At 50.1% G+C, this 13,675-nt stretch overlaps 1 protein-coding gene across 3 annotated transcripts; it reads right to left on the reverse strand.

The window, feature by feature from the left end:
- Window positions 1–1,256: 1,256 nt before the first annotated feature.
- CFAP126 (cilia and flagella associated protein 126) lies at window positions 1,257–4,217 on the reverse strand. Of its 3 annotated transcripts, none has more exons than XM_037034902.1 (5): window positions 4,136–4,217; window positions 2,728–2,790; window positions 2,483–2,563; window positions 1,930–2,070; window positions 1,257–1,614 (listed from the first exon to the last, which is right to left on the reverse strand). In XM_037034902.1, the coding sequence occupies exons 1-5, from the start codon at window positions 4,157–4,159 to the stop codon at window positions 1,408–1,410; spliced, it is 516 nt and encodes a 171-aa protein (XP_036890797.1). In that variant the 5' UTR covers window positions 4,160–4,217; the 3' UTR covers window positions 1,257–1,407. The 3 variants fall into 3 exon arrangements, with proteins under 3 accessions (XP_036890797.1, XP_036890796.1, XP_036890798.1); XM_037034901.1 differs by having other exon boundaries at window positions 1,930–2,106; XM_037034903.1 differs by lacking the exon at window positions 2,483–2,563 and having other exon boundaries at window positions 1,930–2,106.
- Window positions 4,218–13,675: the final 9,458 nt, after the last annotated feature.

The raw sequence follows: 13,675 nt of genomic DNA on the forward strand, positions 1-13,675 counted from the left end.
GAGCTGGGCCACTCCGGCTCCCGCTCCTACTGAGAACAGCTGTGGGGCTGAGCCCAGAGGGATCTGGGACAGGGGAGGCAGGACTGAGAGAGCTGAGCTAAGGGCGGAGATGTGGAGAGAGGAAGAGAAGGGATGAGCAGGGATGGCCGACAGCCTGGCAAACGTTTCCACCTTGAGGTGGAGACTGGCTGCTTTCAGGGCCCAGAGCCCAGGCCTTTGGGCCCCAGCTTCAGGGCAGGGAGAGCCATGGGGTGGAGAGGTGGATGGTGAGGCGACTAAGTGGTGTCCCAGGGAGAAAGGCCCTGCTCCCGTATGGCCCTCTGGTAGGGACCTACTGCCTGCACAGTGGCCTTTGGCTCTTAAGTGATGATCCTGGCCCTGGCTGGTGTGGCTCAGTGGATTGAGTGCGGGCCTGCGAACCAGAGTATCGCAGATTGATTCCCAGTCGGGGCACATGCCTGGGTTGCAGGCCAGTTCCCAGCAGGGGACACACGAGAGGCAACCATACATTGATGTTTCTCTCCCTCTCTACTTCCCTTCCCCTCTGAAGATAAATAAATAAAATCTTTAAAAAAAAAGTGATGATCCTGGCTGCCTTCCTGCTAGACTGGTCCTGCAAGGTCTTTTGTCAGCGTCCCCGCCTCCTGCCCGTCATCCTCAGTGCTTGTCCTGGGACTGAGGTGTTGTCTATGGGGCGTGCTTGGCACTGGGGTGGGAAAGGCCAGGCAAGGTCATGGGGCTCAACAGTCAGTGGCGGGAAAGGTGCAGCCTAGGGCAGCACCAGACGGGCTGGAGGCGGGGAGGCGGGCAGGGGCCTGGGGCTGGGCAGTCGTCACTTCTGTATTCTGTCCTAACCCTTCTCCTTTGCTTTTGTATGTGTTTCCCCTCAGTGCTCTCCCACTGGGTGTGACCCTTAGACAAGGGGAGTGTCTCCCGCTGTGGCTCCGGTGTCTTTCCCTTTCACCTTGTCCGCACACACGCACGCTCAGTCTGCTGCACCAGGGTCCAGATGACCCTGGGCATGCTCCGGGGAACAGACAAGGGTCGGGTGCGGGTGTGCTGTGGTGCAGACCAGCTTCCCCTGGGCTATCGCTGGAATGGACCCCACTGGCTCCCGGTACAGATGGGTCCTGTTGTCTGTCCCCTTCCCCAAGCCTGGACAGGTGTTCTTCCTCCTTCCCCAACGCTCCTCCCAGTTACTGGTGATGAGAGGCAGCCATAGCCGGGGGTGAGGGGGGTGGATTCCAAATCAGTTAAGAGTCAAGTGATGTTTATTTTCCAAATTTGCCTTCATTCCCATAATTCCCCTGACTGGGGTCTCGCTTATTCCTTCACTGGGTCCCTGGAAAGGTTTCCTCAGGGCCTCCTTCGGCAGTCCTGTGCGGGCCTCTTGGGGTCCTGGCTGGACTAGCACCTGCCAGTGTGGGAGGCACAGGGGCTCTCAGGGGAGACCGGGCCGGCAGGGGGGCCTGGGGTGTGGCCTGCAGAGGGGTGCTCGCTCTGGGCTGGGGCTGGGGAGCCGGGGTTCGAGGCTGGGGAGCTGGGACTTGGGGCTGGACTTGATGCGTGTTTTCCACAGTTCGGGGGTTGCTTCCAACTGTCTGGGTTCCCGGGCTGCAGAGGGAGGAACAGGAGACAGTCTGGTCAGGCCAAGGTCACTTCAGCCCACCTAGAACCCTAAGTCTCCATTTCCCTGGGAGAGATAGAGTCGCTGGCGCATCGACCTCCCCATGAGCTTGAATCAGCACCGTTTTGTGCTGTGCGTAGGAGGTCCCTAAGGTAGGATGTTTCTCGGACCCCTGTGCTAGGGGACTGGGCAGGGAAGATGATGGAGCAGAGAGCCCCCTGCTGGAAGAGCGGTGGAATAACAGGTGCTTGCTGTTGGAATTGAGACCACAGGGATTTCGGTGCAGTGGGAGGAGTGGATACCTTGCCCAGGATTTCTGGACACAGCCCATTGGAGGCCTTGAGGAAGTCGGGATCCTTCTGTATCCATGTGGTGAGGGAGGCGGCGGCGGCAGCGGAACAAGACGTCAGAGACACCCGAGCAGGGGGGATCTTCAGAGGCATCTGCCAGGTGCCCACAAAGGAACCCCAGGGACTTGCCTAAAAGGAAGAAGACGCGTTCCTCACCCCCCCGAAACTGACCTGTTAGCAGGACCTGTGTTCCCCTATTTCTATCCTTTGGGGTGGGGTGGAAATGAAATAAGACCGAAAGCATCCCCCCACCCCGCCCAGGTTACCCTGTTGTGTCCGTTGACCCTTGCTGGCTCAATCCTGTGTCCTGGGGCTACACCGGGCAGAGTGCCCACTGGGTAAGTGCCAGCCGCAGGCACTCACTTGACACAGGTTGTGCTGGGGGAACTGGCTGGGAGTCTGGGGCACTCAACGTTGCAGCATGAATTAGAAGGAACTTTGGCGGCAGGAGATTTCTCCCCCCTCTTGCTGTGGGTCTCGGAGAGAATGGAGGTGAGGGTCTCACCTTGGAGCGGGGCACTGAAGGCAGCAGGTGACCACGGTCATTGGCGATGACCTGGGTGTAGCCTTCATGGGCTGGGATGCTCTGGGGTGGAAGTCGGGGGAGAAGTGCTGGGGGAATGGGCTGGGAAACAGAGGGGTAGCTGAGGGCTTGAGGGGGGCTGAGGGTGAGAGGTGTGTGGGGAAGGAAAGTGAGCCACACAGCACCGAGCCCGGTCTGGGGGCGCTGAACTGAAGAGGAAGGAATACCTCCTTGGTTGGCTTGGCGGGAGACCAGTTCTGCAGGTACTTGGGTGAGAAAGCTTTTTCATACTGTGGAGAGAGCCGAGCATTGCTGTGAGGCCCCCAGACCCCAAGCCCAGGAGGTGAAGCCCAGGAGGTGACGATGGGACCCAGTTCTTTATCTTTGAGGATCATAGGCCTGGACAACTGGGCAAGGCTTTAGCAAGGACGTCGTGTGTTTGGTCTAAATGTGATGGGGTCCCATATGGAGCCCATATGGAGCTGCAGGTGCCCACGGCGCCCACGGCTGCTGTGGGGCACTTGCAATATGGCAGTCCACACGGAGGTGCTTTGTCAGTATCAAATACACCGGATTTTAAAGAGTTCAGAACATCTGATTACAACTCTGAAAGTACTGATTGAACCCTGGCTAGTGTGGCGCAGTGGATTGAGTACTGGCCTGTGGACGGAAAGGTTGTTGGTTCGATTCCTACTCAGGGCACATGGGGCCAGTGCTCTAGTTTGAGGGGCAACCAGTCGATATATCTTTTTTTTCTTCAAGATTTTATTTGTCTTTAGAGGGGAAGGAAAGGAGAGAAGGAGAGAAATATCAATGTATGGTTGCCTCTCGTGAGTCCCCTGCTGGGAACTGGCCTGAACCCAGGCATGTGGCCTGACTGGGAATCGAACCGCAATTGTGTGGTTCGCAGGCCCGTGCTCAGTCCGCTGAGCTACACCAGCCAGGCCCCAGTCAATATATCTTACACATCAATGTTTCTCTCTTTCTTCCTTCCCCTCTCTCTAAATAAAATCAATTGATTAAATGTTGAAATAATATTTTAGGTTTATTGGGCTAAATGAAATAGTTAACTATTTAAAAAAGGTTTATGTAGCTGCTAGAAAATGAAAATTGCATTGGTGATTCACAATCTTTTTATCAGACAACTCTTGCCTAGACCGGTGGTCAGCGAACTGCGGTTGTGGGCCAGGCCCGTCCTGTCTGCTCTGGGACCACCTGAGAAAGCCATGGATGGTTTTCATAGATGAAAGCTTGCAATTGATTTGCTAGGAGGAAACAGTAACTTTGTGTCCCAATTAAGCAAAATGTTTTCCCTAAAAGAATTTTGTTCTTTTCATTAGTATTGTATAAAAGCTGCACTTCGTTGTATTTTCTATCAACGTGAGTACCTACATAAAAAACTTCTGATGTCACTTGGCCGACAAAACCTAAACCTTAATTTAGGCCCTGACCCTGTGCGGAAAGGTGGCCGCCCTGTGGTTCAGACCTCACAGCCAGCCGCGGGCGTCTCCCGTGGAGCCTGGGCCCCCTGCCCAGTACAGCCGCACCCCACCCTGCCCGCCCGCGGGGTCCAGCCCCAAGGCAGACTCTTGAAAGCAAAACTGAACCCGGCAGAGAAACGGGGACGGCGCTCACCTGGTTGGCGCTGTAGTTGGCCATGGTCCTGCGACTTCGGCTGTTTACATTGGTTGCCTGGCAACCACGAGGCCCGCCTCTCAATGAGGCACCTTTGGGGGAGGGGGGGCTTCTCGCTCGCTTTTGCTGCCTTGGACGCTGCGGCCGCCCCCACCTTTTCCCTGGAAGCGAAAAGGAAGTTCACACCTGGAGCTCAGCGGAGCTGCGGCCCTGCCTTCTCTTCTAGCACCGCTGCTGCTGCTGACTGCCCGGTGGCCTCTGACCGCAGTCCCGCCTCCGTGACGAGCCCCGGCGCTGTCACAGCTCAGCCGGACGCGGGTGCATCTCCCAGCACGACGGCGAGGAGCAGTGTTTCCAAAGGGGTTCCACTCAGCATTTGCCCCGAAGGAAGAGCCTAAGTTTTCCGTGGTCGTCAGGGGGCTCCGTGTCCTCCGTCCTCTGGGGTCACAGGTGTGCCGCTGGTCGCGTGCAGCGCGTGAGCAGCTGGGGCTGGGGCCTAGCAGCACTGCGACAGCTGGTGGTGCAGGGACAGACCTGCGGGCACTGCTCCACGACATGACAGACGTCTGGCCTGCTGTTTCCTGTGAGGGCACCGACCTCCCGCTCTTGGAAACTGCTGTTAATTCCCCAAGTCCGTGCCCCATAAAAGAAAAATAATTCTTTTTAAAATTACTTATTAGTACTTTTAAGAAGGGGGAGAGAGAGCGCGTGCAAGAAACATGGATTTATTATTGCACTCACTGATACGTTCATCGGTCGCCGCTTGTATGTGCCCTGACCAGGGGTCAAACCTGAAGCCTTGGTGTTTGATGCTCTGACCAACGCAGCTACCTGGGCAGGGCCAGGAAAATATTTTTGATAATGCTTCCTGAAGAGTCTAGAGGACAAGCCCTAGTCACCCAGAACTACTGAAGAGACATTGGTGTCTCTCCCTGGCCGTGACAGTGACCTTAGGTTTACTTGCATGACAGAATAGATGGGTATAGTGGGAACCGCGTGGCACGTGGTAGCTGTGTGCTCCGAGGCCACTCTGAGGGTGGCCTCAGAGTCTGGAAATAGATACTGTCATTTCATCCCCGATGAAATACAGTATTGACACACACACAGGTGTTCATCTTTTGCCAGGTTTCTGGGCCCTCTGTGCGCAGAGCACAGCTGTCAGCGAAGGAGAGCAGGGAGGCAGTGTGAGAAGCAGAAGGAGCCCTGGTGTCAGAAACGGGTATTAACGGGGCGGAAGCATTCCGCCTTGGCTTGGGTGCTGGGGCGCGGCCGCGGCAGGGCGTTGAGATGCCTGGGTCGGTTCCCTGAGGTTCTGTACGGGAAAACCCTCAGCCCCTTCCTGTGCGTCTCTCCTGTCACACTGCCACACACAACTGTCACACTGCCACACACTGCTGTCACACTGCCACACACAACACTCCCAACACCGGATGTGTGGGGTTTTCCTCGCACCAGGCCGTCCTGTGACACCATTTAGCTCAATTCTGACACCTGGAGAGAGCAGCTGGTCCCACCAGTTAAGGGCTCAGTCCCATGAGGTGGCCCCCACCTCAGAGTAAGTCCAGCTGTCACTTGTGCTTCCCACTGGTTCCCATGACCCCCTCCTCTGGGCCAACTGATTTGCTAGGGCAGCTCACAAAACTCAGGGAAACACCTAACTTACTGTTTGCAGAAGAACTTACCAATACAGGTGTGCGTCCAGGTAGGAGAGACGCTGAGGTTGGGGACAGTGCGGAGGGGCCAGGGCCTCCACTCTCGCTCGCCTGCACCATCCACTCACCCAGCTCTCAGAACCCTGGGCTCTCAGCTTCGTCACACAGGCCTATGGGTTATTCACTCCATTTCCAGCCTCTCTCCCTCCCCTGGAGAATGGGGCAGGGGGTTGGGACTGAAACCCCCACGTTTCTAATCACGGCCCCACCTCTCAGGTGACCAGCCCCCATTCGGGAGCCACCCGGGGTCACCTCATTAGAACAACTCTGTTCCTAGGAAATTGCAACAGTTTCAGGAGCTCTCTGCCCAAAAGGTGGAGGGTGGGCAGAGACCAGTGTGTAAACGCTCACTTACTCTGTCCTCACACATGCTCAAGCAGATGACAGCCCAAAGAGGCATGTGTATTGCCCAGAAGTATTAGCTTAAAGGTGACCCTTAGAACGAAAGACCATCTCTCCCTAATCCAGAAGGTGTGTTTAAAAGGGGGAGGGGAAGAGGAGAAATTTAAAAACAATGGATTTTACTCCTGGGTCAAACAAAGGGAAAATTCAAATAGGGTTTTTTGAAAATAGTAGTAATGAAAACCAGAATCTATGGGAAATAGCTTAAACAGCTATTATAGAAGGATTTATAATATTAAATACCTACATGAAAGTTAGAAGGTAAAATAAGTGAGTAAGCACACTTAAAAAACAAGGGGCAAAAAGGTAAACCCAACGACAGCAGAAGAAAGAAAGAAAGAATGAGAGACTAATGGGGTTTGAAAACAGCAACAAAAATAGCACGAATAGCCCTGGCTGGTGTAGCTCAGTGGATTGAGTGCGGGCCTGCGAACCACATGCTCCCGGTTCAATTCCCAGTCAGGGCACATGCCTGGGTTGCAGGCCAATTCCCAGCAGGGGATGCATGAGAGGCAACCATACATTGATGTTTCTCTCCTCCCCTTCCCCTCTAAAGATAAAGAAAGCACGATAAGTTAATTGGGAAAATAAGATTGCTAGCTAAACTACTCAAGAAAAAGGGAGGCAGCACAATATATGAAATTAGAAATAAAGAGACACAAGAGGAAATAGTAAAAATGTTCCATGTAAATATATTTGAAAATCTACATTAATTTTGGAGAAAGGGAGTGGGAGTGGGAGACAATTTAACAAAATTGACCCCTGGGGAGAAAGAAAGTATAAACAAACCATTTAACATAAAAGAACTGGAGTTCCCCCACAGAACAAAATGGGCCCAGGTAGTGACACTAGAGGATTATATCAAACTTTGCAAAAAAAATTTCAACTTACGAAATTATTCTAGAGCAGACAAAGGAAAGAAGACTCCCAAATTCATGTTGTGAAAGAGGTGTGATATCGAGTCCCAACTCTGCCCTTTGGAACTGTGACAAAGACTATAACAAAAAAATACTGTAGACTAATTTCATTTATTAACATTGATGCAAAAATGTATCCAACATCATGTTTAAAAAAAATTAAGGGAACGCCCTTCTGGTTGCTCAATGGGATGCTGCCCAGTTTGTAAATTGCTTAATACAGGCAATTCGATCTTCCAGTTACAAAAAATTATGACCAAGTGGTGAATGCAAGGACAGGTAGTCACATCAGGAAGCCCATTAGTGTAGTCTATCATACTAACTGATCCAAGGTGCAAGAAAGTATTACGTCCACAGATGCAGGTTAATGGGTTTTAATACAACAACACCAAAAAGCAAAAAGGCAACTGAGAAAAAATAAGTTAAAATTCTATTACAAAGAGTTGGTATCTCTGATTTTTAAAAATCTGCTAAAAGTACAGAAAAGACTAATAACCTTAGAGAAAACTGGGCTAGATATATAGTCAGACATACCACAGAGAAAGAAAAATTTCTGTTAACCTTATGAAAAGATGTTCAGCATTGTTCATAATTTCTTTAAAAAATGCAAAATACAGCTCACGAGACTGGCCCACTCGCCCAGGCTTTGAGGAGACAAGCAGCCTAGCAGGCTGCACATGGAGGTGAAAAATGGCAGAAGCTCCATGATGGGGCACGTGGCGACCTCTAGCTGGAGCAGTTAGCAGTGAAGCGATCCCACTCGCAGAAATCTGTCCCAAAGATACTCTGGCGAAACTGCCAAGAGGGGTGGACACTGCCTGTAGCAGCTACAGGTAGGAGACATCCCACACGTCAGTCAAAGACCCCAGAGCCTCCCTCCACACTACCGAGTACTGGGCAACTTTCAGAATCAATGAGAAATACACTACTGTAGAGTCACCCTCAAGACATACTTTTAAGTGAATAAAGCAAGGTGTAGGGCATGTGAATAGTATGCTATTGTTTATCAAAAAAGGAGATGCAAATATACGTATTTTTAATATAAAATGATGGGAAATTAAATGATATAATTAAACAGTGATTACCTCCAGGGAGAGAGAGGAGAGAAGGTGGAAAGGGTGGGGTAGAAAATAAACTTCTTTGAATGTACCTTGTTCTGCAGAGCTGATTTTGGAACCACACAAACATTTTACACAATTACAAAATAAAAGCAATTTCTAAAACAAAAAAACAAATAAACTCTCATTATTCATTATTTTCACAAGTTTTTTTTATTAGAAGAGATAGTTGGCTACAGTACAAAAGCTATATAAACAAGTTAACATCACGTTCTTTCCTATCGTTTTCTTTCTTGAGACCCAGTCTCCCTCTAGCGGAGGGTGGTTTCAGATCTAGCTCCCCACACAGGAAGAAAAATCTTTTGCACATTGTCTGCTGCAGCCACGCCGTTCCGTAACTCAGGTACCAGAGTCACCGGGAGGATATGGGGGAAGCCAATGAGCAATGGAACAGCAGAGTCAGCGACCGTCAAGCTTTAGAAGGAAATTCGGGAAGAGAGGTGTGAGAAGCCCTAAGAGCCAGGAAGGCCTGGGTTGCTCAGCTCAGCATCGGGAAGAAACTTCAGCTTCCTCTTAGTGGAGGGTTCCCACGACCTCTGGCCAGCGAGAGGTCGTAAACACGCCACACCCCTGCGTGCCAGCGAGTAGCTCCCTACAAGGCTGAGGGAAAAACCCTGATGAGAAACGGTGCTGGGTAGGGAGGAAGTCTGACTCTCCGGAGCCAGACTCTGCTGAATTGGGCGAGTCCAGGCCTCCCTCTTAGCACACAGGACTCTCTCTGTCTCACTGTCCACTGACGCCAGATGGTGATGCGGGAAGGTGCTGGTAGGGGAAACCAGAGACTAACTAGCCTACATCCAAAGTGGCCTGTAGGGGGAATGAGGAGAGAGACCTTATGTCCTGGGCCATCCTGGGTCTCCTCTGGTCTCTGCAGTGGAGGACCCCCTCTACAGGGAAGCCTTTAGGGTGGGCTGGGTAGGGCTTCAGCCTCCCCATGCATCTCTGACTTTCTTTACAGTTTTCGGTAAGAATACAAAAAGCAACGATCATGAAAAATAGCCAAGTTTCCTGAGTTCATTTTCTGATCCTATAAAAGCTAACGTCTTACATAGTGAGTTCAAATGTTATTTGTCTTTCTCCAGCTTTTTTTCACTTAGCCTAATGCCCTCAAGTTCCATCCATGCTGTCAGAAAAGGCAAGATTTTATTCTTTTTAATGGACTGATAGTATTGCATGGTGTGTGGCACATCCTTTTTATCCATTCATCCATCAATAGATGCTTAGGTTATTTCTAGGTCTTGGCTATTGTAAATAATGATTCAATGAACATGGGTGCATATATCTTTTTGAATTAGTGCTTTTCTTTGAATAAATACCCCAAAGTGGGATTTGCTGGATCAAAGTGGGTAGTTCTAATTTTAATTTTTCTGAGGAGCCTTCTTCACACCATTTTCGATAGAGGCTGTCCCAATTCACGGTCCCATGAACAGCACACAAGGGACCCTCTTTCCCCACATCTTCCCTGATACTTATTATTGCTTGTCTTTTTGACAGTAGCCACACTACCAAATGTGAGATGGTATCGCATTGTGGTTTTGATGTGCATTTCTCTGCTGAGTAATAATGTTGAGCATCTTTTCATGTTGGCCATCTACAGATGTCTTCTTCGGAAAATGTCTACTCAGATCCCTGGTTCACATTTTAGATTTTTTTTTTTTTGCTGTTGAGTTAGTTATATATGAGCATTTTGGATATTAACCATTTATCAGATATGTGATTTACAAACGTTTTCTCCCACTCAGTGGGGTGCCTTTTCTCCCACTCAGTGGGGCACAGCAAACCAATGCGCTTATTGGTTTGCTGTGCACAGAGCTTTTGAGGCTGATGTGGTTCCACTTGTTTAGTTTTGCTCCTGCCTGTCCTCCCTTGGAAGGAAATGGGAGTTAAACCTATTCCGGACCCATCTTCTCTCTCTCCCCCCACCAGGCTGCAGTAGACAGATGACTGCTCACCTCCTAGTCATAGGACATCTTTTATCCATTCCCTCGGGAGTGGGAGGCTCAGCTCCCTTCCCGCACGGCCCTCCTTCAGGGCTTCATTGCGATATTTGGGAGCTTCCAGCCAGGGGTGTTGGGAAGAGCAGTTCTGTTTGCCAAAGGGCGCCCTCCACGCACCTCTTGCGTAGTCGCCCCACTGCCTCTCCGTAGGCGATGCCCCTCTTCCCCGGGAGGCGGCGCTCACGCCCCTTGCTGGACTTGCCCCTCGCAGCTGCCCCTCCCAGGACGCCCAGGCCAAGTGCGTTCTTGGTGGGGCTGGTCTCGCGTGACGCCTTGTTGAAAAGGGGTTCGTGGACAGTCAGGGTCCCTGGCCCAGGTGGGGGTCCAGCTGCACCCCTGCCCCGGAGTCTCCGGAACGTCAGCGTCGTGATCACCGCGTGAGGCTGTTACCCGGTGTGGGGCTGTGAACGCGCCGTAAATCAGTCCGGCGCAGACTGACGAGCCACAAGCGCCGGAAAGCGCGCGTTAGCGCAGCAGAGCCCCCAAGAGCGCCGCTGGCTTCCGCGGGCCAGAGCGGTCCCGGGAGGCTCTTCCACCCGAGCCTTTCGACGAACGGATCGGAACAAGGAGAGCGGACTCGGAGCAGCCGGGGCGCGGAGGCAGGCGCTGCCCCCCAGCTCCCCTGCTCGCCCCGCGCTCTGCCCCGTTTCCATCCCGCGGGTGCCTGGACCGGGCAGGTCCTCGTGCCCTTCAGTGTCCAGAAGCGAGGACAGCCCTGCCCCGCTTCGGGTCCTGACAGGCCCGACTTTCTGGAAGGCTCAGGACCGCCAGAGCATGGCCGGGAGCGGGGGCGGGGGCCGTGGGCGGGGCCCGAGGGTCTATGGGCGGGGTCCCGGGGGTCCGCGGAGGGGAGGGGCTGTGGGCGGGGCCCCAAGTGTCTGTGGGCGGGGCTGGGTGTGGCTCCGCGGAGTGGGCGGCGGGGCGGGGAGGGGCGAGGCGGTGGTTGTGGTTTAGGCGGGACTACCGTACCCTCAATGCCCCAGGGAATATGAAAGGAATCCCTGTGACGAATGATTTTGGGAAAATGCGCTTAACGTGTCCATATTTTGTCTTTGTAATCAAAATTTACTCGAATTTACGTAACCAGACTGCTCTTTTCTCGTGGCGCCTGGTGGTTTTTTTTTTCACCTGGCTTGAAGTTTGTGTTACACTGAGTCAGGTCACGCACACTTCCTTTTCTATTTCTTCTTTGTAGTTTCTTTTTAATTTTAAAAACTTTTGATATTTTTTGGAAAGGTACTATCGGGACGTAATAAAAATACAGTCAAACCCTAGTGCGTGGAAATGGAAGTCTTTCCAGCTCACTCCACCAGTTTCCACTCCCTTTGCCCGAAGCAGCCGCGTTACCAGTTTCTTGGCTGTCTCATGCGTTCTCTGTTCCTCTTTAGCATCTCTGTTCCTCTTTGCAGGAAAATGCATTTCCCAAGCTCCCATCCCATTCACAGTGAAAGCCAAATTCCTGACCATGCCCTTCCCCAGCTCATTCTTATCCAGCCACCCGGGTCTTTTGCCTTTTCTGGAACACAGCAGCTAACTCCCGCCACAGGCCTGGGCACTTGCTGCCCCTCAGCCTGGAAGCCTGTCCCCCAGATAGCCACATGGCTAATTTTCTCCTCCCTTCTTTCAGGTTTTAACTCAAAAGTAAGCTCAGGGACTTCACTTTCCCTTCCTTGGCCACACTAAAACATAATCATCTGCTCCCCCAGACATTTCCTATCCTACTGCCTTCTTTATTTCTCCTTAGTATTTAACATCCTTGAACATAGTGCACTATGCATTTTATCGTGTTATTCTAGAATGTAAAGTTCAGACAAGGATTTGTTTTGGTCTATCTTTTAGCTATGGAATCCCCAGAGGTTAGAACACTACCTGGCACACAGTCGGCATGCTGTAAATATCTGTTTAATAAGGAATAGATGGTGGCATTGTTTGTTGTAAAAGGGAGTGGGTGACAACCTGGTATCCATCTCAGGGGAAAGAAAAGTAATGTAGGTGGGTGCACACTATGAAGTTATTCATAGCAGTTAGAAACAAGGACTAAATACGCACACAGCAATATGGGGAGACCATGAAGTCCCAGTGCTGTGTGAAAAAGTAACAGACACAACTGAGAAACAATTTTGCACAAAATAACTGCACATTTTACAAAGATACAAACAAGATATATATCAAACACACTGACAATAACTAAGGTGGGGGGCGGAAATGGGAGGGAAGTGGGGAGCACTGGGGGGGCAGGGCTGGGAATATAAGACAGAAAACTGTACTTGAACAAGAATTAAATTAAAAAAAAACACTGGAGAGGGGAATGGGAGTAGTCAATAAGGATAAAATAAAATAACAAATTAAGACCAAAATAAAGCAAGAGTCTCATACCCTTCATGCATAGAAGGCAGTGAAATGAGACTAACACTGTATCTGAGGTTCACCCGCAGATTAATACCATGAGTATGTATATTTTTGTTGTAATATAAGGAAACATCTTAATAAGAAACTTAAAAATATGTATGTGTATGAGTATCCAGAGCAGCCTTCCAATATTTTTTCTGAAAAATACTAAACAGTTTTTCAAAGCTATAATAAAGTATAATTGACATATGACATATCGGACATATTTCATATATACTGGCACTGGCCAGGTAGCTTAGTTGGTCAGAGAACCACCCCAGTAACCACGGCTGTGGCCTGGCCAGGCCACATGTAAGAATCAACTAGTGAGTGCATAAGTAAGTGGAACAACAGACTGAGGCCTCTGCCTCTCTAAAATCAACAAAATTTTTTTTAAAAGTGCAAGTGGTTAAGTTTTGACACATGGAGAGACCTGTAAGCCATCCTCACGATTGAGGACTGTCAGCACCTGTGAAAATGTTTTAGCTTGTTTTAAATTCAAAATGCTTTCATTTTTAAAAAAGTCTTTTAAATTCAAAGACAATAATAACATTTTGTATCAAAGAAGAAATTTTATATATTAACATTTATACCAATGCAGTTGTAAAATATTTTATATTCATATATTTATATTATTTTTAATATTTAAAAAGCTTTATGACAGGAAGGGCCCATGAAGGTCAAAGTGCCTAGGAGCCAATGAAAGTGTATTGCAGCCCTAAGACAAGATACTGAACAAATCCATCACCTCTCCCAGATTTGGGGGGCCCCTTTATAATCCATTCTCTTCCCCGTACCAAGCAGCCTCTGATCTGTTTTCTGTCATAGTTTTCATTTTCTATAATTTTATATAAATACAGCCATATGGCCCTTTTTTTCGGTTGGGCTTCCTTCATTCAACATAACTATTTCGAGATTCATGCGAATCAACAGTTTGTTTGTTTCTTTTTTCTTTCTTTTTTTTTTCCACTTCTGTGTATTATTCCACCGTATGGATAGACCACAT

The sequence above is a fragment of the Sturnira hondurensis genome, unplaced genomic scaffold (assembly GCF_014824575.4).
Source record: "Sturnira hondurensis isolate 20B ecotype Veracruz unplaced genomic scaffold, ASM1482457v3 Scaffold0022215, whole genome shotgun sequence".
NCBI classification, from domain to species: Eukaryota; Metazoa; Chordata; class Mammalia; order Chiroptera; family Phyllostomidae; genus Sturnira; species Sturnira hondurensis.

Bases quoted from the DNA above. Each gene is read 5' to 3' on its own strand.
- CFAP126 (XM_037034901.1), bottom strand. From the start codon at position 4,159: ATGGCCAACTACAGCGCCAACCAG. The intron at 2,564-2,727 runs GTATTCCTTCCT...CTTCCACCCCAG, and splicing joins CCGCCAAGCCAACCAAGGAG to AGCATCCCAGCCCATGAAGG. The intron at 1,615-1,929 runs GTATCCACTCCT...CTCCCTCTGCAG, and splicing joins GTCCAGAAATCCTGGGCAAG to CCCGGGAACCCAGACAGTTG.